The sequence below is a fragment of the Opisthorchis viverrini genome (genome assembly GCF_000715545.1).
Source record: "Opisthorchis viverrini unplaced genomic scaffold opera_v5_128, whole genome shotgun sequence".
NCBI classification, from domain to species: domain Eukaryota; kingdom Metazoa; phylum Platyhelminthes; class Trematoda; order Opisthorchiida; family Opisthorchiidae; genus Opisthorchis; species Opisthorchis viverrini.
This window is the reverse complement of record NW_008751782.1, coordinates 991,714-1,013,256: the sequence shown is the minus strand read 5'-3', so window position 1 is coordinate 1,013,256 and position 21,543 is coordinate 991,714. Positions and strand designations below refer to the sequence as shown.

At 44.4% G+C, this 21,543-nt stretch overlaps 2 protein-coding genes across 2 annotated transcripts in view; one reads left to right on the top strand and one right to left on the bottom strand.

Moving 5' to 3' along the window:
- Positions 1-1,881: 1,881 nt before the first annotated feature.
- On the top strand, positions 1,882-8,831 carry T265_06215 (hypothetical protein; the record flags this gene model as incomplete). Its single annotated transcript, XM_009171423.1, has 5 exons — positions 1,882-1,973; positions 2,006-2,095; positions 4,307-4,458; positions 4,493-4,664; positions 8,580-8,831. The coding sequence occupies 5 exons, from the start codon at positions 1,882-1,884 to the stop codon at positions 8,665-8,667; spliced, it is 594 nt and encodes a 197-aa protein (XP_009169687.1).
- A 7,032-nt stretch (positions 8,832-15,863) lies between these two features.
- Positions 15,864-21,543, bottom strand: part of T265_06214 (hypothetical protein) — a gene marked incomplete at both ends in the record, with an annotated part of 78,800 nt that continues 73,120 nt past the window's right edge. Inside the window, 5 exons of the mRNA XM_009171422.1 lie at positions 15,864-16,144; positions 16,224-16,349; positions 17,009-17,338; positions 17,685-17,798; positions 21,321-21,453. Of these exons, the coding sequence (XP_009169686.1) occupies positions 15,989-16,144; positions 16,224-16,349; positions 17,009-17,338; positions 17,685-17,798; positions 21,321-21,453 (859 nt within the window). The remainder of the gene's footprint in view (positions 16,145-16,223; positions 16,350-17,008; positions 17,339-17,684; positions 17,799-21,320; positions 21,454-21,543) is intronic.

Genomic DNA, 21,543 nt, shown 5'->3' with positions numbered 1-21,543 from the left:
TGCGGGTGGGAGACCGTGCTCAGCTTTGAGAGAACAACAAGAAGAAGCGATTTCGCAAATTTGGTAAGGTCATCTTGTTGAAACGAGGCTCGCATCATGCTCCTAGTTTCCCTATGTTGTCCTGTCTGTAAGTGACAAGATTTGTGTCATGACCGCGTGAGAACTGGATTATCTTCTAGGCTACCGACGGACCCGATATGTACGCTTTCGGAGAAAAAACTTCGTTGTATTTTTCCATCCAGTCCTTTAGTTGCTTTGTGCCTATTCTATCGAAAGCACTTGGATTAAATGACAGCTTGTCCTTGGTTGCTCCGTTTATGAAAGATTAATTGCACTAGAGTTCCAGACATGGAAGCCAGGGCCTGATTTTCCCGTTGACCGGGGTCTTTTCTTTGTTAGAATGCTTATGATTCCTAAGTCAAGACAATTGGCCCGGAGAGAAGTGTCAGGAGAGCCATGCGCCCACTTTACCCGGTCATCCTGCTAACGCACACGTTGAAAATGGCACCGAGTTAGGCAATCGTGATACTGCATTCAAAGTCTTTACTGTAATTGCAGGTCATCTTCATCTGCACCCGTTATTGTTTCTAGACAGATTTAGCAAGGAGTGGACTTTCGTAAGCTGGTTAATTTTTGTTTGCATGAGGGTGAAAAGCAGGACGGAAGTACGACCTGATAAGGAGGTTCTCACGTACAAATTATACCTGAATGGACTACCTGTTGACTCCGTTGTTGGCCATCGGGTTAGCATGCGCGAGCATCGAGGTTAATTCCCGAAAGCCGCTGAAGCTGGTTGGATAATTGAGTAAAAATTTACTTAGAAGAGGCAAGGTTCAACCACAGGGGTTGACGCCCCACGAAAACATGTTCCTGACTATTTTTCACAATGAAGAACTCCAGAGGCCATATGTGGCGGAAGCACTTCAAACCGACAATTCCATAATAAAAAACACAAAATCGAACAATGACGACTACCGTCGCCAGAAGGAAAGAAGCCTACCATTTGATTTTTTGTGAAAGACCTGAAGACCGAAGATAACTGCCGTTTCCTTGAAGGACGAAAGCGGAAAGCGCATGAACAAAGTAGCGGAGATGGGCGATATCCGCGAGCAGCATGAAAGCGCCTAATTGGATCGGCAAGATTTATGAGCCTACGCGTCACACAGTAGTCTGGTTGGCTTTCAGGCTAATTGCAGCATATCACATTGCTTGCGGATATTACCTATCTCCGTAAATTCTTTTATGTGCTATCCGTTTTCTTTCTTCATGGAAACAGCTATTTTCTTCGGACTTCGGGGGTTTCACACAAAATAGGCGCTCAGTGTTCGCACAATGAAACTGAAATTTCAGAAGCTATCACGTGTTCTTGATGGACTAAAGCAATCAGGAATTTGCGTTCAGAGTACCGGTCCAAACTTATGAGTCCCATTAAGGCAACCGGGGGTCCCAACGATGATGGGAAATTAGTCCACAAGACTCCTGCTGGAGGTATGATAATTTCAATGGGCAGTGAAATTTGGTGAGCCGAAAAATATGGGCGTAGATTAGGATAGTTTTTGGTTTGCGCTCATACGCAACAAAATAAAACATTTTCGCTCAAAAAGATTCACCCCGTTTGTGAGGGTTCTTCAACTAACTGCATTGTGCTGCTGATGGGCCCTACCTCTAATTTTTACAACGAGCGCCCAAATTTATGATGTTGCAAACGTGTTCTGTAACTTGACTCGCACCTAGAAACCAGATTCACAATTGAATAAACTAATTATCGGAATTTTTGCGACATAGTTTAGTAGTTGCGTGAAGTTGTGTGTGTTTGTTTCTCGCGTTCGATAGGCTAGAAACGGGCGCCCGATTTGGTTCACCATTGTTGCTAGGTTCCTCATGGACTCTCCGGTAGCATCCAATGGCTATAGGACTCACGATTCTCCTCGGGGGAGGCGGTGTAGCCGTTCACCCTCACGTTCTCGGTCGAGGTTAGTAAATTCCAAAAAAACTCATTTTTCAGGTCACGATCTCGCCGCTACCGCAGCCGCAGTGGCAGTCGGGACTACAGTCGCAGGAGCCCCGGTTACGGGTACCGCAGTTCCAATCGCCGGTAAGTGACACGGTATGCGTTTAGCGCTGTGCACCTCTTAAGTTATGGATGTAGTCACGGGTGTGCACTGCATGAGCTGACTTGGACATGAATCAGGAGGTGTTTGTGTGAAATAAGAGTAAATCGTTAAGCTGTAGCACCTTTGGTGTGTCTAGTCATGCTAACGGAATGAGGAAGTAGCAGAAAAGCACCCCATAGATCCATTGGATGATGTCTAGTCGTGTCAATGTGAAAACGGGAGTGGATCATCACTGACGATAACTTGGAGAGCAACGTTTCAGCAAAACTAGGTGATAACCCGGCGATTAAAGTTATCACCGATCTGGGAAGGCAAAGTGACTGACGTGGAGTCTCCTCCCAGGTGAATTCAATAAATGTGATTCATAAGGTATCCTCACAAAAGCCGTGGAATCGCGCAACGCGCTGTTCTAGCCGACGGAAGCCAAGCAGAGAGCTTGAAGTATTTTGACCAGCTGCTGGTCGTTGAGTGCGAATAGTGGTGAGCTACGCAAAGATTTCTTTGCACTTCGTTAAACGGCGTGAAGTTCGCAGGGATTTCGAAGATTTCAAGGAAATGGGATAGAATAAGCCGGAGTGTTATTTGGTAAAGAAACCATCTGTCTCAGGCGGATATAGCAAAATCCCTCGTCGTTCAACACGTGGAATTCTTGTTTTCTAGCCTTGGAGTTGGGTCCCCATCCTACGGAACAAAGTTCTTTTTGAGTCACTAAGATCGTACCCGAACTGGGCGCTACGCAACCGAGACTGATGTCTTCGCAGCTGTACGGCAGCGAAGCATCATCGTTGATGTCACGCTGTTCTTGATAATGACGACGGTGACTTCGAAGCTGGTATTTATGAATATTAACATCTAGTTTGCCACAAACACTGTTTATGGTTCCATCCACTCTAACATATTGAGCCGTTATCGTTTTACTTTTTCATTAAAGCTTTCGTCCATCGCGACTGTCACCAACACAGCTTCACTTGCCCTCTCAGAGATGGTCGGTAGTCGATGTTCTAATTTTTTATCAGGAATGATATGTGACGTCTTTCCTTGGCCACCCAACTGAAAGTAGGGTGCTCTGCCAAGCCAGTAACCGAGGCCGTAAAGTCATGGATAAAAAAGCTCCTAGTAAGCTGAAACATAGCAAGAAGTATGTAACACCAGTGATACTCGAAATGGGACATAGAATACGCGTTTCAAACTGTCCAGCAAGACGTCGCAGCCAATAGGCCATTCAGTGTTGTCAGATGCACCACCTGTGTCAGGTGGTTTCACTTAGTCGCCATATCTTTATCAAATGATGCATTCAATGAAAGGCCTGGCATTAAGGATCGAGTTCTTATCTCACCATCAGGACCTCTGAAAACTCGGTAGGATGACTTAAAAATAAAAGGTCCCCTGCACTACCCCGTAAATTGTCCCGCCTGATTCACTTATCGGGAAGTTGCCCCCGAAAGCTGTCGGATAGAAGGTCGTTGTTCGGACTCAAACCAACATCGGTTTCTGGCCTTGAACAGCCTGCTATTATCGCATTCCTAGTTTTTTCTCTGGGTTAGGCATCAGCTACATCTAGACCATTAGTTGTGCAAGTATAACAGCAGCGTTTGTGACCTTAGTGTCAGTCGAAAATTCACTCCTGAGTAATTTACGGCTCAGTGTTAGATCGCGGGTGTACTAACCGGAAGGTCCGTGGTTCGAACCCTATCTCGACTTCCCCTGCCTAGACTTGGACAGCGTGGCGATATCCCAACCCTCATGCTTCTTACGGGTGGCATGGTAATTAGGTGCCGAAAGGATGTTACAGCTGAACGATTCATCACCATCACCAAAGACGGCAAAATCAGTGTTGATACTGATGCTTCACTGTCGTAGACTGAACGGTTGTCTTTATCCTTTTATCCTGAGTAAGTCAGTCGGTTAATTGAATCCTGACCGACCAACCATCGAATTTCAGAGTGAATATTTGTCCCGCAGAACTGGCTACCACAATATGCGGACTAAAACTGACATTTCAGACATGATCGCCCGTGATCGCTCTGTTGCATCACTTAGTTTGAAAAAATCAGTGTTGGTAAAAATTGATTCGTTCGACTCATGTCCTGCGCATTGTTTAGGTTATGCCAGTTAGATGCAACATAGGTCGCCATCCCTAGCCGTTCCCACCCACAATTATTTTAGCAAACTTTTCTGTTTGTCCATTCCAGGCGATTTTTAGGCCCACGCGAGAATGCGAAGCCGTCGCGTTGCTTGGGGGTATTCGGTCTATCTTTGCATACTCAAGAAAGAGACCTTTATGATATATTCTCTCGGTATGGCCCGATCGATGACGTGCAACTTGTATACGACAACTATACAGGTTTGTGATTCGTTCTATATGGATTGTCGTTTAGGTCGGTCCAGGGGCTTCGGTTTTGTCTACTTTAACCACTTGTCGGACGCGAAAGTCGCCAAATCTGAGGCGCATGGAATGGAGGTGGATGGTCGTCCAATCCGTTGTGACTTTAGCGTTACTGATAGACCTCATTCTCCTACACCCGGCATTTATATGGGACGACCAACGAGGTAAGTTTATGAAACCTCCCATCTTATCCTTACTCTCTCACCCTAACCCTTTTCCTCATGGTTTAGGACAACCTTTATAGCCACTTATATATATCATATTTATATATTTTACAAATGACTTCATATAGTGCATAGCTAGATTATTACTTCTCTTTAAGTTAGGTTGCCTGATTGACTGCCTCTCTGAAGAATCACGTTTTTGCAAGCTTTTTGCACGGATGGAGCATGTTCTGATCATGAATATGCTAACAGTGCCACTACCCCAGCGGCTATCCTTGGTAGTTTTCACTCTTTTGAACTACATTTTAGCTTCTGTTGGTCGTAAGACACCGGGAATACGGGTCGCTACTCTTCCTACGAGCACACCACCCCATGAACGCGCACTGGTGTACGATAACCTGTCACATCAGTTCCCCGTACGGAATCGTTCCGACGCTGAGCTTTTAATCATTTTGGGGATCTAGATGCGCCCGATGCGGTAGTGTATACCTGGTGATAGTTCTGGAATTTATATACCCAAGAACACAGTACCCTTGCTTCCCGCATGCACGTTCTTTGCTTTGCCAGCAACAATTAACCTCGTAGTCCTTGCGCATCCCAGTGCAAATACCACAAGGTATGGGAATGTTTGACGAGAACAGCTGGGATGACACCTCCAAAACTGGCCGCTGTATCATCCACACAATACATCGATGGGTTTCGATCCGAGTGTAGCAGTCTTCCAAAGATGGACAACGAAGGCTCAGTCCGCGAGACCTTATTGTCGACCAGTTTCAGCTGAAGTAGCATTCCATCGACTGTCTTTGTAGTTCAGGTTTCCATCTGGCCTACTAACCAAGAACGTAGCCAATTTCGTTATACGTCAGGTCTGTTCAGAACGTGCCTAAATCGTCTGGTGTCATTTTCGGGTAAATTCAGGTTGCAACACTCATTACTGAAGGTAACACAAGGATTGAGACTACCAGATCCTTATTACTTTTTTGAATTAGGTTGCCTAATCGTGGGGAGAACGTTAACAACATCTGGAAGATATAAATTGCTGTGTTTCTAGCCAAGTCCCGGGCGAGATGGCCTCTTGGTTAGAGCGCGAATCTACTGACCAGATCCGTGGTCGAACCCGCCCTCTGCCTCTCGACTTCCCAATCTAGGCTTGGGCATCGCGGCGGTCTCCCAGCCCTCGTGCTTCTTCCAGGCGGCATGATAGCTAGGCACCGAGAGGGTGTTACAGCTGCACGACACGATAGCTAAGCCCCGGGGTAGGTCATCTAGAGCCCAGTGTGGAAGGTGTACCGCATCTGCAGGGTCCGTGATATTTTCTGTTGATCACAGGTGTGACCAGGGCCAGTGGAGGATATGCTACTCTTGGAGAATAATCGACTTCTAGACATGGGGCGAATGTAGTGAAAGTAGCGGATCAGTATTACCGAGGTACGTCAGATAGTTTTAGGGTGAGCTGTACGCATGACAAATAGGCAAGTCACCGGTGTGTTCTATCACAATCGACGCACGAGGTGGAGCCATCATCACACCCTTGTGTGAAGTGAAGACAGCAATCCGGTAGAATGCTATGATATCAATAAGTGACCTTCATTGTTCCTACCATGGAGTAGCGTTAACGTGACGACGCCCGAGAGAAAAATCTCGATACGCTGTGATTTGTTCACCAAGAATAATTTCGGGTAAATAAGCGTTTTGCACCAGTCGCCAAAAATGCGCACAGGCCGTTTAAAGTTGGTGTACACTGCTGCTGCTCGTTTCCATAGGAGTTCGAGTGTATTCGGTCAGACCTATAATTAATTACGAGGCATGGCGTTAAGTATGTCCAGACGCGTATGCCGACCATTCTAATCAGGGTAGCGAAGTTTTGTGTCGTGCTCAAAAACAGCTAAAAAAGATGCGTTGGAATGCATTACCGAACACCCACCTAACTGCGCACTGATGATGTTTCCTCGTATGGTGACGAAAGGTTTGAAAGTTAAGTATCAAGCTCGGCCATCAGATAGACGGCTACCTGATTTACAACCAACAAACACGCAAATCATATAGTCTTGGGGCGGTGCTATTAGTACTTAAGTATCTGGGTACTTTAACTGACCACAGCTAAACAATCGTCTTTTGTTGGTGGTTTGAGATTAGGAAATTCTGACCAAGGTTTCGTCTTGTAAATACAGTCAGTATATATTGGCAAGTTGAGGGACACTTCAACTGCTTCACCAGCAGCAGTGTGCATCTCACGAATTTCCGGGGCGATCCGACATCTCGGCTAGGAGATGACTTTTAAGCCGCTACGATTGGCTTATTAGCAGTGCTTCTTGCTCGCACGCTGGATTAACTGCAATGATTTATGCGGTATGTCATATACGGAACTCTGAGATGCAATTAATGTGATTGAATCGAATGCTTTTCTCGCTGTCTTCCCGTTTCCGGCTGGTCACCTCTGTTGGTGCGGGAGTCCCTGTCGCTGGGTATTCTGGAATGGTTAAAGTTTTGAGCCATCAAGTGGAACCGCCTTCTTGTCTGGCTACCTTTTCACGATCGTTTCTGTGCAGTTCGTTTGTCAACGTGTGTTAAAAAAACCCGAGAGAGGTCAATCGCTTTCTGTTTATTGTATCGTCTTTCATCCCGACCTACCAGGTGGTTGAAGCTCAGACATCGTTGTAGTGTGGTAACATGAACTCAGGTAGGTAGGCTCAGCGTTGCTTAAGTCGGGTATCGTAGCAACGTCATATGTACATGTGATCCACAATCTTGGTGTTTCTTGCCTCCAAGAGTGCGATAAATTATGTAAATCGGTCAATGCTTCCACCCAAAGAGACTCAACAGGGGATTTAGAAGCTTGTGGACATAATGCGTCCCGTCTATTCACATAATTCCGGGCGTGAGGGCGTCTGGTGAGCTGTCTAAAAGTTTTCTAATAAAGGGTGTTGTTCGGAAAGGATGTACAGTCTCTTCGTTCTGGTTCAACTTCACGGATGTAATAATGAGGCAAGCGCTTGAGGATCTTGAGATCCACGCTGTTCAAGCTGTTGCCTGTGAGGGCCTTGTCGATCTGGATTGTGCAGACGACGTCACTGTCTTCGAGGAGGAAGTCCAAACGCTAGCTCTGATGAATAAACTGACCACTATCTTACAGTGTGTGTAATGCTTCAGAACGTTTCGTCTGAACATTTTCCGTGCAATTCAAGGAGTACGTGAATCGAAATTCTGGGTTACGTTTGCCAATTTATGTCACTTGTGTAGTAAAAAGGGTGTATCACTGGGTCTCATGGGTTGTGCGTGTAGGCTACATTAACGTCCATGTTGCACAGTTGGGAGACATGGTTTCTGTGGACAGATGATCTGAAGCGTCTCCAGGTTTATAGCCACCGATGACTGAGAAATGTTGCTGGTATTGTGTGGCGTCAACGGATTAGTAACCAGGTAATTAGAAAGCGGCTGTTGGTTGTGGTGCAGCTGCCTGTAATGACTCAGGTTATAAACCAACGACACACTCGCCAGGTAGTCCTTTCGTCCATTTTCATTTCATTTGGATTAGATCGCTGGTCAGTTTAAATAGGCTTTCTGTGACATGTGCTCACCTTCAGTGCACATTTGTGCAGGACAGTCTTCCGCGCTTGTGCAAATTTCAATGCATGAGAACTCGTTTTGTAGTCTTTACTAGTCGTGTTCTCGTGTTTCTTACCAAACCCGGTATCTGAAATGTTTCTGTCGGTTGATTTAATTATGTCCTATACTTGAGAGGATAGAGATAGGGTTCTCCTGTTGTATGGTTTGTCCAGCCAAAGGCGACGGGTTTTACCTACCAATTGAATGGTTAGTGTTACATTGAAACCTAGTTTTTTGTTAACTGGATGATGGTTAATTTTCGAGCATACACGTAAACAATGGCAGTTTGGTTACGTCTTGGTTTTTCAGACGAGGTGGTCCTCGACGACGTAGTATTTCTCCTCGTGGTCGTTATTCCCGTTCGAGATCCCGTTCCCGCAGTTATGATCGTAAGTAAGCCCCAGTTGTTCGAGGCACCCAGACTCCAAACTTGTGCGCAGAGTTGCTGCCGCAGCCCGTTTTTATTCACCGCATTTTTCACTTAGCTTTCTGCGTATTCGCCTCTGAGACTCATGTTGTCATTCATTTCTGTATCTAAATAAAAGTTATTGTTCATTATCCTGACAACGCTTGTTTTTCTTTTTGCAGTTGTGAGAATATCGCTCCTATAAGAACATAGAATGCCTTCACTAAGAAAACTCACTAAAAGAAGATTGTTCTGAGCGCGGATGAGAAATGAATTAGCAGAATCCTGAGAAGTCAATCCCCGAAAACCTCGACCCCAAATAGAAATGAAACTGAAGCTAAATTTGATGAGAAGCCAATGTCACACGAATCCGGAGTGAAATCCGACCCCGGGTAATATGGAAACAGCTGACAGCTGCTCGAAGTTTCACACCGACTGGTTGTCACGTCAGCCAATCGGAGCTAACGTACGATTCAGGCGAATTTCTCATGCTGAACTCTTCTGAAGAAGGCTTTTTGCTCCGATTTTCCCGGGCGCCCTTAAGGCTGAAGTTCTATTCAGTGAACACAGCGGTGTGTAGGGCAGTGTTCAGTAAGTGGAAGAAAACATCTTATACCAGGTGGAGTGTTTTGTACTCAGCGATTATCATTCAATACCTGGCTTAATTGGGCACAAGAACGAAAGGTCCTTGTAGTCTTTATATCATTATTCACTTTTACACATACGTATTAGATATATCAGAATATGACGGTATCTCCTCAGATTTAGCAATCAGGTACTAGTCAGAGTCAGTCATCTAAAGATGGGTTTGAACCTACTATCTGTTTCCAAAGGCAACAAAGCTCAGTGGGGTTCTGCATATTGTCTAGGGTTTCAAGAGCAAAATGATAAGACTAATTTGTTCTATGTTAAGTCAACTTTATTGAGACTTATAGTACAAAGGAATACTCGTTCATGTGGTCGGTAGCGAACACCAGACAACCTGTCTTGCTAGTCTCAATTGGTTCATAAAGCACCAACGGCCTACATGAACGGTAACCAAATTGTCGCTCTTCAAAATAACTGACTGGCGTTTTAAGGAGTACACTCTGGTCGGTCGTGAAATGCCACTGGTTATCGAGCCTTTGACGCTCTCTTGACTTTGTCTATGCGTACCCTGAACTCCTAGTTGGCCTACGCACTGGTGGTAGACTCTCGAGAAAGTATTCCTTAGTTTAATGTCTTTGTGTTGCCAACTGACAGCTTTTAGGAAGTACTTCATGAGTTTCTTCGATGTTTAGAATCCGATCTTAATATGAATTCCTGTATAATTTTATTACGGTAACAGGTTCAGTTTTGTTTTTTTTTCCATTTGATTTCATGTCGCTGCCTGTTTAGCCCCGCGTAGTTCGGTTTTGCTTTTCGACATTGGTTATTGTTAGATGATAACTTGTTGTGGTTTGTTTTTCGAATATTCTTCGCACTGCCCGCTCCTCTGTGTTGCACGGTGATCCATACTTGCTGTTTGCTATTACAACTTTTTCGGCGGACGAAACAACTGGGATGAGATTTTGAAGATACCCAGTCGAGTATGCTGTTTTTATCTCAATAAATTATGTTTATTGGCCTTCATTTTCTACAATCTCTGGCGTCTCGAGCGAATCCCGCCTGTAAACCTAGTACCAGCGGTTATAATACGCATGCTCCGAAGCACCTGAGGAGTTAGGATTACAGTATCCTATTGAAATAACCGCCCCGGGGGAGCTGGATAGATTTTTTACCCAGTTTACTCCGCTAAGCAGCACAAGGCCTCATGAGCCAAACGGTTGATTGTATCCTATTGGTGCTCATCATACTCATGGTCGGATACCAGTTTACCGTCTGGGTACCCAAGGGTTCGGCTGGTTGCATTTCATACAAGTTTACTGTGAGATGTCAGACCGAAATGAGGGTAACTTTTGTTGTTAGTCGTAAGTTGATCCGTACCCATCATTGGTTGTTAGAAGTTAATTGTGCTGTGTTATCTGGTCCGGATAACATGAAATATGTTTTTATGCATAGGTGTGACAATGGTTTGAACACAACGCAATGATACTGCTGTATGTGGCATTGTACTGATTAGCTTTCTCAGCACTTGAACCTAGGGGTTTGGGGCGCGAGTCACATGGAACTCCTGTAAGTTGGGTGATGGCACATGCCCGACCTGTTTTATGGGTTCCTTGCCGTTCGGTGGTCGCCTATATGACTCGGGACCTTACAGTGTAGCAATCCAGAGAGGATGGTGGAACAATTCACCCCAAAATTGGTTAGCGAGTTAAGGGCATTACGTCATAGTTTCCCTCCCACCAGAATTTAGACGGATTAATACACCAGAAGTTCACTAGGTGGTAGCTTATCCTACTGATTCAAGGTCACGTGTCAGGTTCTTGATGAGCACAGCGAACAGTGTGCAGAAACTCAAGTATGTAGTTTTGAGTAATTGGGGTTCGCACACACCGATGTGACGATTTGCTTTTAGGTGCAGCGTAGATAGTGTTTGCTTTGGTCGACGCGAACCACTGGTCTCCTTTTTCAAGAGCTGTTGGTGAGAAATCCGTTGCGTTATCTGATGTAGCTAAATGGTTGGTTTAGCCTTAAAGTTTCCAGTGCATTGTTTATTGTGCTTCCTGGGGATTACGGACCCGTACGTTGATTATAACTACTGGTAGTTGGCAAACTATAATTCACTGAATGTTTGAATTATCCAAATAAATGCGCTAGGTTGCTAAACGAACTTGAGCAGGAGACAGATTACTGCATATTTTACCCAGTCTGAGGCCTATCCAGTAAATTCATTCTTAATATTAATCCGTTCAACGAAGTATACCTACCACATACCTCTATTGGGTAGGATGTATAAATAAAGTACAGTGTGTGCTACTGAGTTTATCTCGGCTGTGTACATCCTGCAAGAATTATCCTTTCTACTGTAATACACTTATAGCTTATGCAAACGCAATTTAAGGAAACAGTTTCAGGTTAAAGGCAAGTGTAGCAATCGACCACAAATTGTTCTGGTTCAGAGTTGCGTTTCTATTTGATATGCCACAAATGGACGTCGGCACATATTAAACTAACGTCTAAATCGATGGTTTGTCGGGATCCCATATCGTAATCGAAGCTTTGAAGGTTGAACGCACTGTGGATTTTCGTGTTAATCGTGGATTTTTCAAGAGTGAATCAAGGGTTTGTGATGTACAAACCACCACGTTGTGTGGCTCAATATATCTTGAATATGCAATGCAAGGTAAAGGTCACCTCAACAGTTTCTCTCTATCCATCTTCAACTGGAGGCGTAACATTCAAGGAATCGACCAGCTGAATCCACTCAAGTGTTGTGGGACCAGGTGTATGTCATAAAAAAACGAATATGGAAAGTTTAGCATGGGCGCTCTCCAATATTGGACACAGACACTAAAGCCACCTTCTCTACGAGGGATTTATTTGCGGTCCAAAACTCATGTTAAGAAGGTAGAGGTGGCTTCACGGTTGGATACTAGTGTTTGAGGGCTTACCGAACAACAGACAGACCTTCCAACGGGGGCTGTTAGTGTGTTGAGGCTTTCCTTACCAACTGTTGTATTCGTGGGTAATTTCACCTTGCAGTTTGGCGGCATGCGGTACAGTGTTGAGTCTTCAATAAGCAACTAGTTGCAGCTGCTTCTCCGCTCAGTTGATTCTATTCCCAATAGGAGACATGCTGCTATGGGCATAACGGCCCCACCGACCATTCGACCTTTGTTGTAATCCATCCTTGCTCTTGTAGGTGATATGAGATGGTCGAATTTTATTTTCTCTTTCTACATCACGTCGAACTAAACAGTAGACTGTGCCCAAATATCTTCTCTTTCACCATTCGAAAACCCGTGAAACTGAAGCATTGCCGTCCTGGATATATCCGTCATTGAAAGCTGGATCACTGTCAGATGTTTGGGCGATTTTCCATCACTAAGCAAATATGCTAGAAGAGATTAACCTGCTAATTGTGAGGACTGTTTTCTGACTACAAATAATTTACAGAGGAAGAAAAACGGTCGTCTGCGAATGTGCTAGTGTACTGCCACCAGGGTCGCAGCTGCGATTCTCGTCCCGTCCTGGTGCAATTATTCGGATAAGTCCATGGTGCTTTCCTGCTTTAGTGTGGACTAACTGAAGTAATTGCGCCGGGGAAGGAGCGCAGCTGTTCAAATCAGAGTGATATGTACGTGGACTTACATTCGTAAATGATTACAAAGTAGGATGCCATCCCACCTAATATTTCTGGAGCCCATATGAAACACGTCAGTTGACCACTCCAAACCATGCGAACGTGAACACTTGAGCACTGAAGTTCAGTGGCATCGAAGAGTCACTTTAGATCAATCCTTAAATCATTTGAAGTTGTTTCTCTGGCATCCGAACCACGTGAACACTAGTGCATAGGCTTGGTGCGCTCCATTCACATGACTGTCGTGTAAACATATTGATTGAATTCCTCCGGATGGAATGTCGTTTGGGGCGCGCAATTACAGACTAGGATTCGTGTTTCGAGCACAACCCCAGCATCTCGACTGCTGTCTCGGTTTGGGAAACCTGGCACTAGTCCAAAACCTAGTGCTTCCTTCGGGTGGGATGGAAGCTAGGCACCTACCATGCGAACGTGAACACTTGAGCACTGAAGTTCAGTGGCATCGAAGAGTCACTTTAGATCAATCCTTAAATCATTTGAAGTTGTTTCTCTGGCATCCGAACCACGTGAACACTAGTGCATAGGCTTGGTGCGCTCCATTCACATGACTGTCGTGTAAACATATTGATTGAATTCCTCCGGATGGAATGTCGTTTGGGGCGCGCAATTACAGACTAGGATTCGTGTTTCGAGCACAACCCCAGCATCTCGACTGCTGTCTCGGTTTGGGAAACCTGGCACTAGTCCAAAACCTAGTGCTTCCTTCGGGTGGGATGGAAGCTAGGCACCTAAGAATTGTTAGAAATGAGCAATTTTCCCCTTCACTTAGTATTCATCTGCAAATTATTTACGCGGTTTACCGTTTTCCAGATCTAGCCTGCGTATACGACTAATTTCACAAGGTCTCATCCTAATAGGCCGATAAATGGAACCAAATGAAAGTGGATGGAATAGATGCTACGTTACTAGTGCTTTTCAATTGCGGAGGCGACAAATTACATTTCGGAGGGAAGTATTTTGAGTGTATCAATTCACTACAAGGCAGCACAAATGAAGCTCGTTTCAGGTTCCGATGAATTTATCTAAGCTTAAAACCGGGCATCTTCCGTACAGGGGCACCTTTTACAGGACTTTTCCTGCATATTGCAGCCTTAAGTCGACGTAGGTCGTCGGTTTAATCCAGTCACCACGATTCCGTATCAGCTAGATGTGAAATGAAACCCACCAGCTTTTTTAAATACTGGCTCCTCCGTGGCCTTGTGCGCTTTATGATTCCCCTCGGTACCGACAAATGATTCAGCTGTGAAACATCAATTGCCTAAGAGCAGTCCGTTGCACCTGGACACTACGCGCAAACTGTTCCCATGTACATGGTCATAACACTGACCAACTTTGTGTGCCGGATGTTGTCTCGTGTTCTGTCTGGCTGTTTTATTCCTCATACGGAGCTCACTTATCCGATGGACTACTCGTGCATTCTGGCAGCTTTGCGTGAACTAGTTTCTCAAGCGTGGTACGCTTGATAGTCATTTTGTGGATTTTTCAGTTTCGGTGCAGATACCCCACCGAAGATTGGTTTGTCCCCGCAACAACTCACACTGTTGAATCTCCAGTGCATCGTACCCCCACACCAGTACAGTGGGGTGGGTGGGTCGCTTCATTCGGTCCTCGCTTTAATGACAGTCTATTCCTCCGTATAGAACTCCTTCCCTCAACCAAAACTGTTGTACCGCTGATGGAAGTGCGCTTTTCTGGCCGATCGCTGGCGCGCATTCTGCTGTCCCGGATTTTTCCATACTGCTAGTGCATTGTCAGAGCAAGCTGCCACTCCTGTAACCTGTAATTTTCCCGACTGTTCCCCTGTTGACCGCACCATTCATACTGTTTCCTCATTTCGACTATGTTGTTATTTTGCCGTCGCTAATCAGCCTTTCCCTTAGAACTGTTCTTGTATGGTCACTGATCCACCCGTTGACTACAGGAATTTGTCACGCGTTGGTCATCTTGCCGTAAGAAATCACAACTGCCGTTAACGTCAAGCACCTAGTATCCTACAAAGGCGTTCTCATCACTAATTCCTTAGGGCGTTTTTTGTCTACCATGCACACAAAAAATTTTTGGAAATATTTGGCTTGCTCAGAACTCATTTACGTAAACGTTGAACTTATTTTCCTTCATCTCACCACATTTTTCGTACACAAGGCAGCAAAACGAATCGATTGCAGGGTGCATAATGAAAATTATGAAATTCATGATACAAACATGGTAGATGCCACGCCCTTACTCTTGTAGCCGTTCTGTACCCTACATTGAGGTTCGACGCTTTTTATTCGGTGGATATTCCCGGCATGCTTATTGCTCTATATTGAATTATGGTTGCCCTCACCCCGAGTGCCGACGCTACCCCTTGAATTTCAAAAGTGTTCGCTCTGAGGAAAGAACTGTTGTTCACTTAAATGTTTGTCTAACGTGGATCGTTCATGCCGCACTCCTCACAAAAGGATACAGACCTGGGTTGTTGAAGTATCTTCAGTTCCTACATCTGTACAAAATCTATGGATTCGTGCCATCACCATCTAGGAAGGTCTTTACTTCACTGACAGATCGACAAAAAACGAGATTTTCATGGCCTCTTTGTCCTAACTTTAACATGCTTACACAACATCGTGGATTATCTCAGTTGGAGTGCTGTTATCATTGATGGGCTGACGCTGCGTCTTTGGTTTTATCGAAGCAGAACATGAACCTATGCTTGTTATCGTTTCGATTGTTTCTTAGAATCGCACGCTTGTTTACGCCGGTAGTCTTGAAGGAACCTTGACATGCAGTCCTGAACTGAGTGCATTGTCGGAAGACGGGCGATCCCGGTTGATCCATCAATTTACCATTACGTTTCAACGTCCAAGGCTATTCCTCATTTTCTGAGTTTGCTACCATAGTTTAGTGCTTCCCACCGTCCACTCCGTATAAGGATTCGTCAGAATGTACTAGTTGGTGCCGTAGGCCACGTAGACCGATTGCTTGAAACATACAAATAGCTGTTGAATTATTACATAGTTTGTTACGAAGTAAACACAGAAAGCACAAGTACACAAGTAGTATCGTTCGCGAATGAGTTCACGTAAGCTAAGGGTTAACAAAAGTCACAAAGATATATCGGGTTCCAGATGTTGTTGTCAACCCTTCGTGAAGGTGTGTAACCCGTCCTGGAAATATTGCAGCCCACCCGACTTTAGCTCTGACCACGGAACAGTTGTAGCGAACGAATCCGGTACCTCCACCCTGAAACAAAAGATACGGATTTACTGCGTGCGTTGTATAAGTTCGAATTTTGACAAAATATACGGTAGATTTAACTCACCTCAAAGTCGACTCCAGCCTCATTAAGAGCTATGTTCACGGTGTATGAAGAAGCGTCATGGTGTGGTCTAAGAGATGCTTGTTCATCTGGCCGGTAGCGAACAACGAAGTTCATTCTCGCCCACGGCTGTAAATCACCATAGATGCGAGTTAGTGGCACGTTACAAAAAGATTACAATCTTATAAGGAAAGAGCATTGTACGAACTACCTTTTTATGGCTTCTCTTCAGAAGATTGTGTATTAAGTCTTGATCAACAGCGGTGATTCTCCATGGACTTGCTTTTTCAGGTCTATCAGTGCACTTTTTGCGTTTTTAAAGCTTTCGATACCTTTTGAGGTAGCAGACCTCAGTGTCGGTGGACAAGTATGCAGTTTCTTACAGCTGATAATAATGGTGATGATGATGTGGACGAAAGTTGTAGTTGAGTCCATTTTGGGGGCTAGACTTTATAAAACGGAGCAAACTGCAGACTCATCGTCAAAGACAGCAGCATCAGTGTTGACACTGATGCTTCACTGCCGCACTGCAGACTGCATGAAGTGCAACCACCACTCTTAGAGTCAAGCTCACTTCCAGTCGGCCTCAAGATTTCTGTGTAGGTCGGAAAAATAATAATAAGAAACAGGAAGACAACGTAAACTATTCTGTTCTATTTAAATGACCACATCGTTTCTCATCCCTCTTGCATTGAGGCATTCAGGTCGCAGTTTCTCTTTTTGGATGTCACTTTTCTGGGCTACACGCAGATACACCTCTAGTTCTCTTCTGTATGATACGAACATACCTTATCTTCATATCCGGCAAACACTTTCTTTTGAATGGGATGCACATACTTCACCAAAAAGTGCAACCAGTGGTCTTCCCAGTTGATTTGTCTCATGTGTATGTCACGCGTTGGCACGTTTTCGTATCCACCTTCAAGACGTGGGTCAACGTTAGTTCCGTCCGACCATAATCCGAATTCCTCCACCTCAGCGATGAGTTGGCGGCAAAACTTTGTGGTCACAATGGGCAGATAGAACACATCTGGACAAGGCTGTTTAAAATCGGACATTCCAACTTCTGGTGCGAGATATTTGAAATAGTCCGGGTGTACATATTGCTCTTCCCAGTCCTGTGTTAAATGTAGAATAATGCAGGCGTACAACTTTTCAGCTAAGTGGTTGGGGGACACAGTAGACGGACCCCATTAAAATATGTGAATACAACTAGACTGGCCGAAGAATATTGGACAGGCGGTAACCTCGTTGATGAATCCGCACTAGGACAGCTAGTCACCATTCCGGTGATCCTACTTTTGTAACCTTTGAAACAGATTGATCGACCAATAAGCCTTGTTCAGTCCAGCACCACAAGCCTGTTGTGGCCCACCTCGAATAGATCAGCCGCCATATGAGTTTCACTTTAGGCTAATCACCTACTCAGGAACTACTCAACAACACATCAAAAGTGTGACTCACCAAAGGATTATCGAAGATTTGCCAGAGGTCATTATTTAGATGTTCCGTGGTGTAGGTCTCAGCGTGTACCAAGTATCCGTAGTGCTCCATATTATCCAGTGTCATAAATATGTTCTAAAATTCGGAATTAATTCGTGATCAAATCGAAGATAAAAACCACCAGGCGTATATCATCACTTTTTTGTTTGCTATTTCTGTGGTAGCAACACCTATCCGAGGAAACACTCAAAGAACCGGGATAAAATATTTCCAGTCTGGCGATAAGATCTCATTACTTTGCTGGGTCATTTCTGGATTACTATTGAGGGGGTCACAAACACAAACTCAGACAGGTCATTCCAGCATCGACCAGAGTAGCAGATCAGGGGAGACCAAGCTCGAGGGCCACACGACCATCGACCAATCAGCATACAGGATAACAGGAACCATCCGACCTAACAAACAAACCGTCGAATGTCAGTCCTGGCTAGCAGCACGTATGCCAACACACACGCAACCTACTCAACGCATTGCCGCCGATCCATTGCTTTGTTCCTTACTGATGAGGTCGACTCGATTGGTAATGAAAAATTGTTCAGTTGTAACACCCTCTCGGTTCGATGCCATGTGAATGAAGCATGAGGACCGAGATGCAACCAATTTGCCAAAGCCTAGGCGAGCTCAACGAACGAAGCAACGGCCATATTCCAGAACTATTCGGTCATTTTAAGGGATAACTTGATGTGCATATTCCGTTACTGAACTTAGTCAAACGGCTATGTTAGGTAAACAAGTATCAGAGACTCGAGTTATGTAAGGTGGCTACTGCAGCAGCCTAGACTATCGTATGGTGTCATTTATCTCAAGTAGAAAAATACCGTAGTTGAACATCACTATATGTTGGCATTGCCAACATATGTGATTACCATGAAATTACTTTACGCATCAAGACACTGAACAATATATTGTTTGCTGATTAACTTCCACCTATAGGCATGGTGCAGGTGAAAAACCAGCAGCAAACTGCTTGTGCGGTTACTTATTTATCTTGATAAGGTATTTAGCCCGTCCTAGTCTACTACTCGGCCGGACTATACGATATATTCAAATAAGATTGTCGAATTGGTCCACGATCACTTGGAAATGGACAGCCCGGAAGGAATTTTTCCTCCTGGAACACTGGTCTCACTTTATTGTCACTCGTAGCAATATTATTTTCTATTACAGTTACCAGGGCAGCTGCGCGGGTTTTCCTCCATTGCATCTCTCGTAATGTCTGTCAACTTTGCTCGCGCTGCGAGATTCGATTCCAAGAGCACGGGGACTTAGCTCGTCGTAAATGATGCGCTAATTCTCAGTGATATCCTGAATAGTTATAGGTAAAGAATACACTCCCTGCAATTGCTTTTTTTTCGGAAAAAGATGCACGTTCACTGGCAGTCACAATGAATGTTTCTTTCTGGCATCACAATAGCATGCCAAGCAGACTCATTAGGAATATTTAACAAACTAAGCTACTCTCTGTACCGAATGACGAATGGATTTTGTCCCATACTTCAAACACTTGGAATAATACACAATCATTTTCGCGTGCAGTGTGCTTTACCCGATTCCTCGGAGTAACCAGTACAGTCGATAATGTAGAAATCTACTCCAGGTTATGCAATTACGATTGTTTATTGGTCTCAGAAAGATTGAGGCTCATGTGTGCAGTCTGATGCGAAACACATCTAATCAGGGCACTTGTTACGAACTTTTGGGACTCCTTAGAATGAATAGTCTTGGCCGTGTTGCTGACATGCGGTGCAATTGGTTCGTCATCAGTCGTAGAGGTCATTTCAACTCAACCGCATTTATAGAAGGCCATTAGGTTTACAAGAAGGCAGGAATCAAGAACCGCCAAGCTTCTGTGGTGAGGAAACTATGTTCGTTTGGTCTTTGATGTCAAGCTTTGATGTACATTTCAGTCGTAGGCGTTACAAACCAGTTATTTAGTTTATTTGTGCCGACACCATCGGTTCCGGTCAACATAACTAATGATAATTATGCTGTGCTTCAAACCCAAATTGCTTCCTCACTGTTTTTTCGCTTCAACCCAAATTGCTTCCTCACTGTTTTTTCGAAAAAGCAGAGAACTTTATAGTTCTCCGTTTTTCGTATAAAGTCAGTGTCCTTCCAAGTGCAGTTTTGTGGAAACTTCATTTCAACCACTATACCGGTGACATTCAGACTACCATGCAGCCCAAAAATGATGGTGGTTTTGATCTTCATTTTTCGTGCTCTTGCTTTCCATACTTTTGAAATTTACCACAAAATTAGTGTTTTACGTCTAAAAAAATATGGGACAATGAAATTGACCTGATGGGTGAGCATGCACCTAAGTTAATCGCAGTGGAACGATGATGAGTGTGGGGTGACAAATTGACGTAGTATGTGTTGTGAGCCTCTGTAGCAATGAAACATGAACTGTACATTCCCACTGATGTCAACCAACGTATTTTCTTTGTTCGTAATGTGGGGAGTTCTTGCAGTTTTGCTGTGCAAGTGAAGCAAATCGCTGAAAGGCTTCATTCTTACGGGGAATCATCAGCAGTGTGATTCTAACGAAACTCCAGTAAGGTGCTTCGAACCCGTGACCTACCGACTAGTACGTAACACTTAATTTTTGGGCCATCATTGGTTGACTGAAAATGTTATTAAACCTCATTCAGACACCACGACCGGCTCTATATTCTGTCTAAGTGCGAGTTAATCAGCCGATCGTGACCCAATTGTTCAGCGTTCAAACATCTAGCCTTGAGGACGCGGGTTAGAATCTTCATGAATTTTCATGAGATGCGCACTGCTGGTGATTCCAAATAGGGATTAAACGGTTGTACGGTGATTCTTGGCCTTTCAGTATATGTTTTAGTCTAGATTTTACGCATTTTAGCGGAACGAATAGGCTAACGTACATATAAAGTACCAAGTGGGAGTAGGCAAGCACTCAATGGAGTGTCCTGAGCAGGTAAAGGGTAGCGTATCCCAGATACTCACAAGCAGGTTAGGCCGTCTGGAGATTTACTTTTTCATTGTCTATTTTCACACTGAAATTAGGGAATTTTCCAGGGCAGACTCACGAGGAAGGTTGGGAACTAGCGAATTAAACAAAAACGTATAACTTGGAGGCGAACCTATTGGGCACTGCTGATGTACGTCAACACTTTTAAACTTAGAAGAAATCATTGAGCAAGGTGTTCAAGAAACATGCTTGTCTGCTCAACCCATGCTATTCCGCCATGGCTCACAGCTGGGTGTGTACGCGTTGTGGTGATATGGCGTGGGAATGGCGTTGGGTAATTAGAGAGCAACAATGGCGGCCCAAGTTCGTTTGCAAAAGTTGGTTAAGTCAGTCACTAACTCTGCCTTTCTTGAGCATTCTTTAACATGTAGCCAAACCGGGCAGTTGCCTGATATATCTTCGACTGCAATTGTAACAATCATTTATGTTGACAAATGAATAACCTTGGACGGGATTGGCTCTGATCTGAAGAGCTCTAAACTACCTTACAGATGCAGACATTTGGAGTAGTTCTTCGAACCTTCAAACAAAAAATCAACAACGCGTAGATTCGTCAAAGAAGGATATGAAGTAGATTAATCATACGGCTAACTTACTTCTTGTCTTGCGATGTTTGGGATTCGCATCTCAAGTCCATCGATTCCAGACAGCTTGTGATTCGCGAATACTTGAACCACTCGGCGTGATAGCAGATAGGCGTCTCGAATGAACGGTACATTCCATATACCCCTGGGCCGTGAAGAGTTAAAAATTCTTCGTTTTTCACATGTTTTTATCCATTAATTTAGTCAAACTGTCATCGAAATTCCTACATGGACA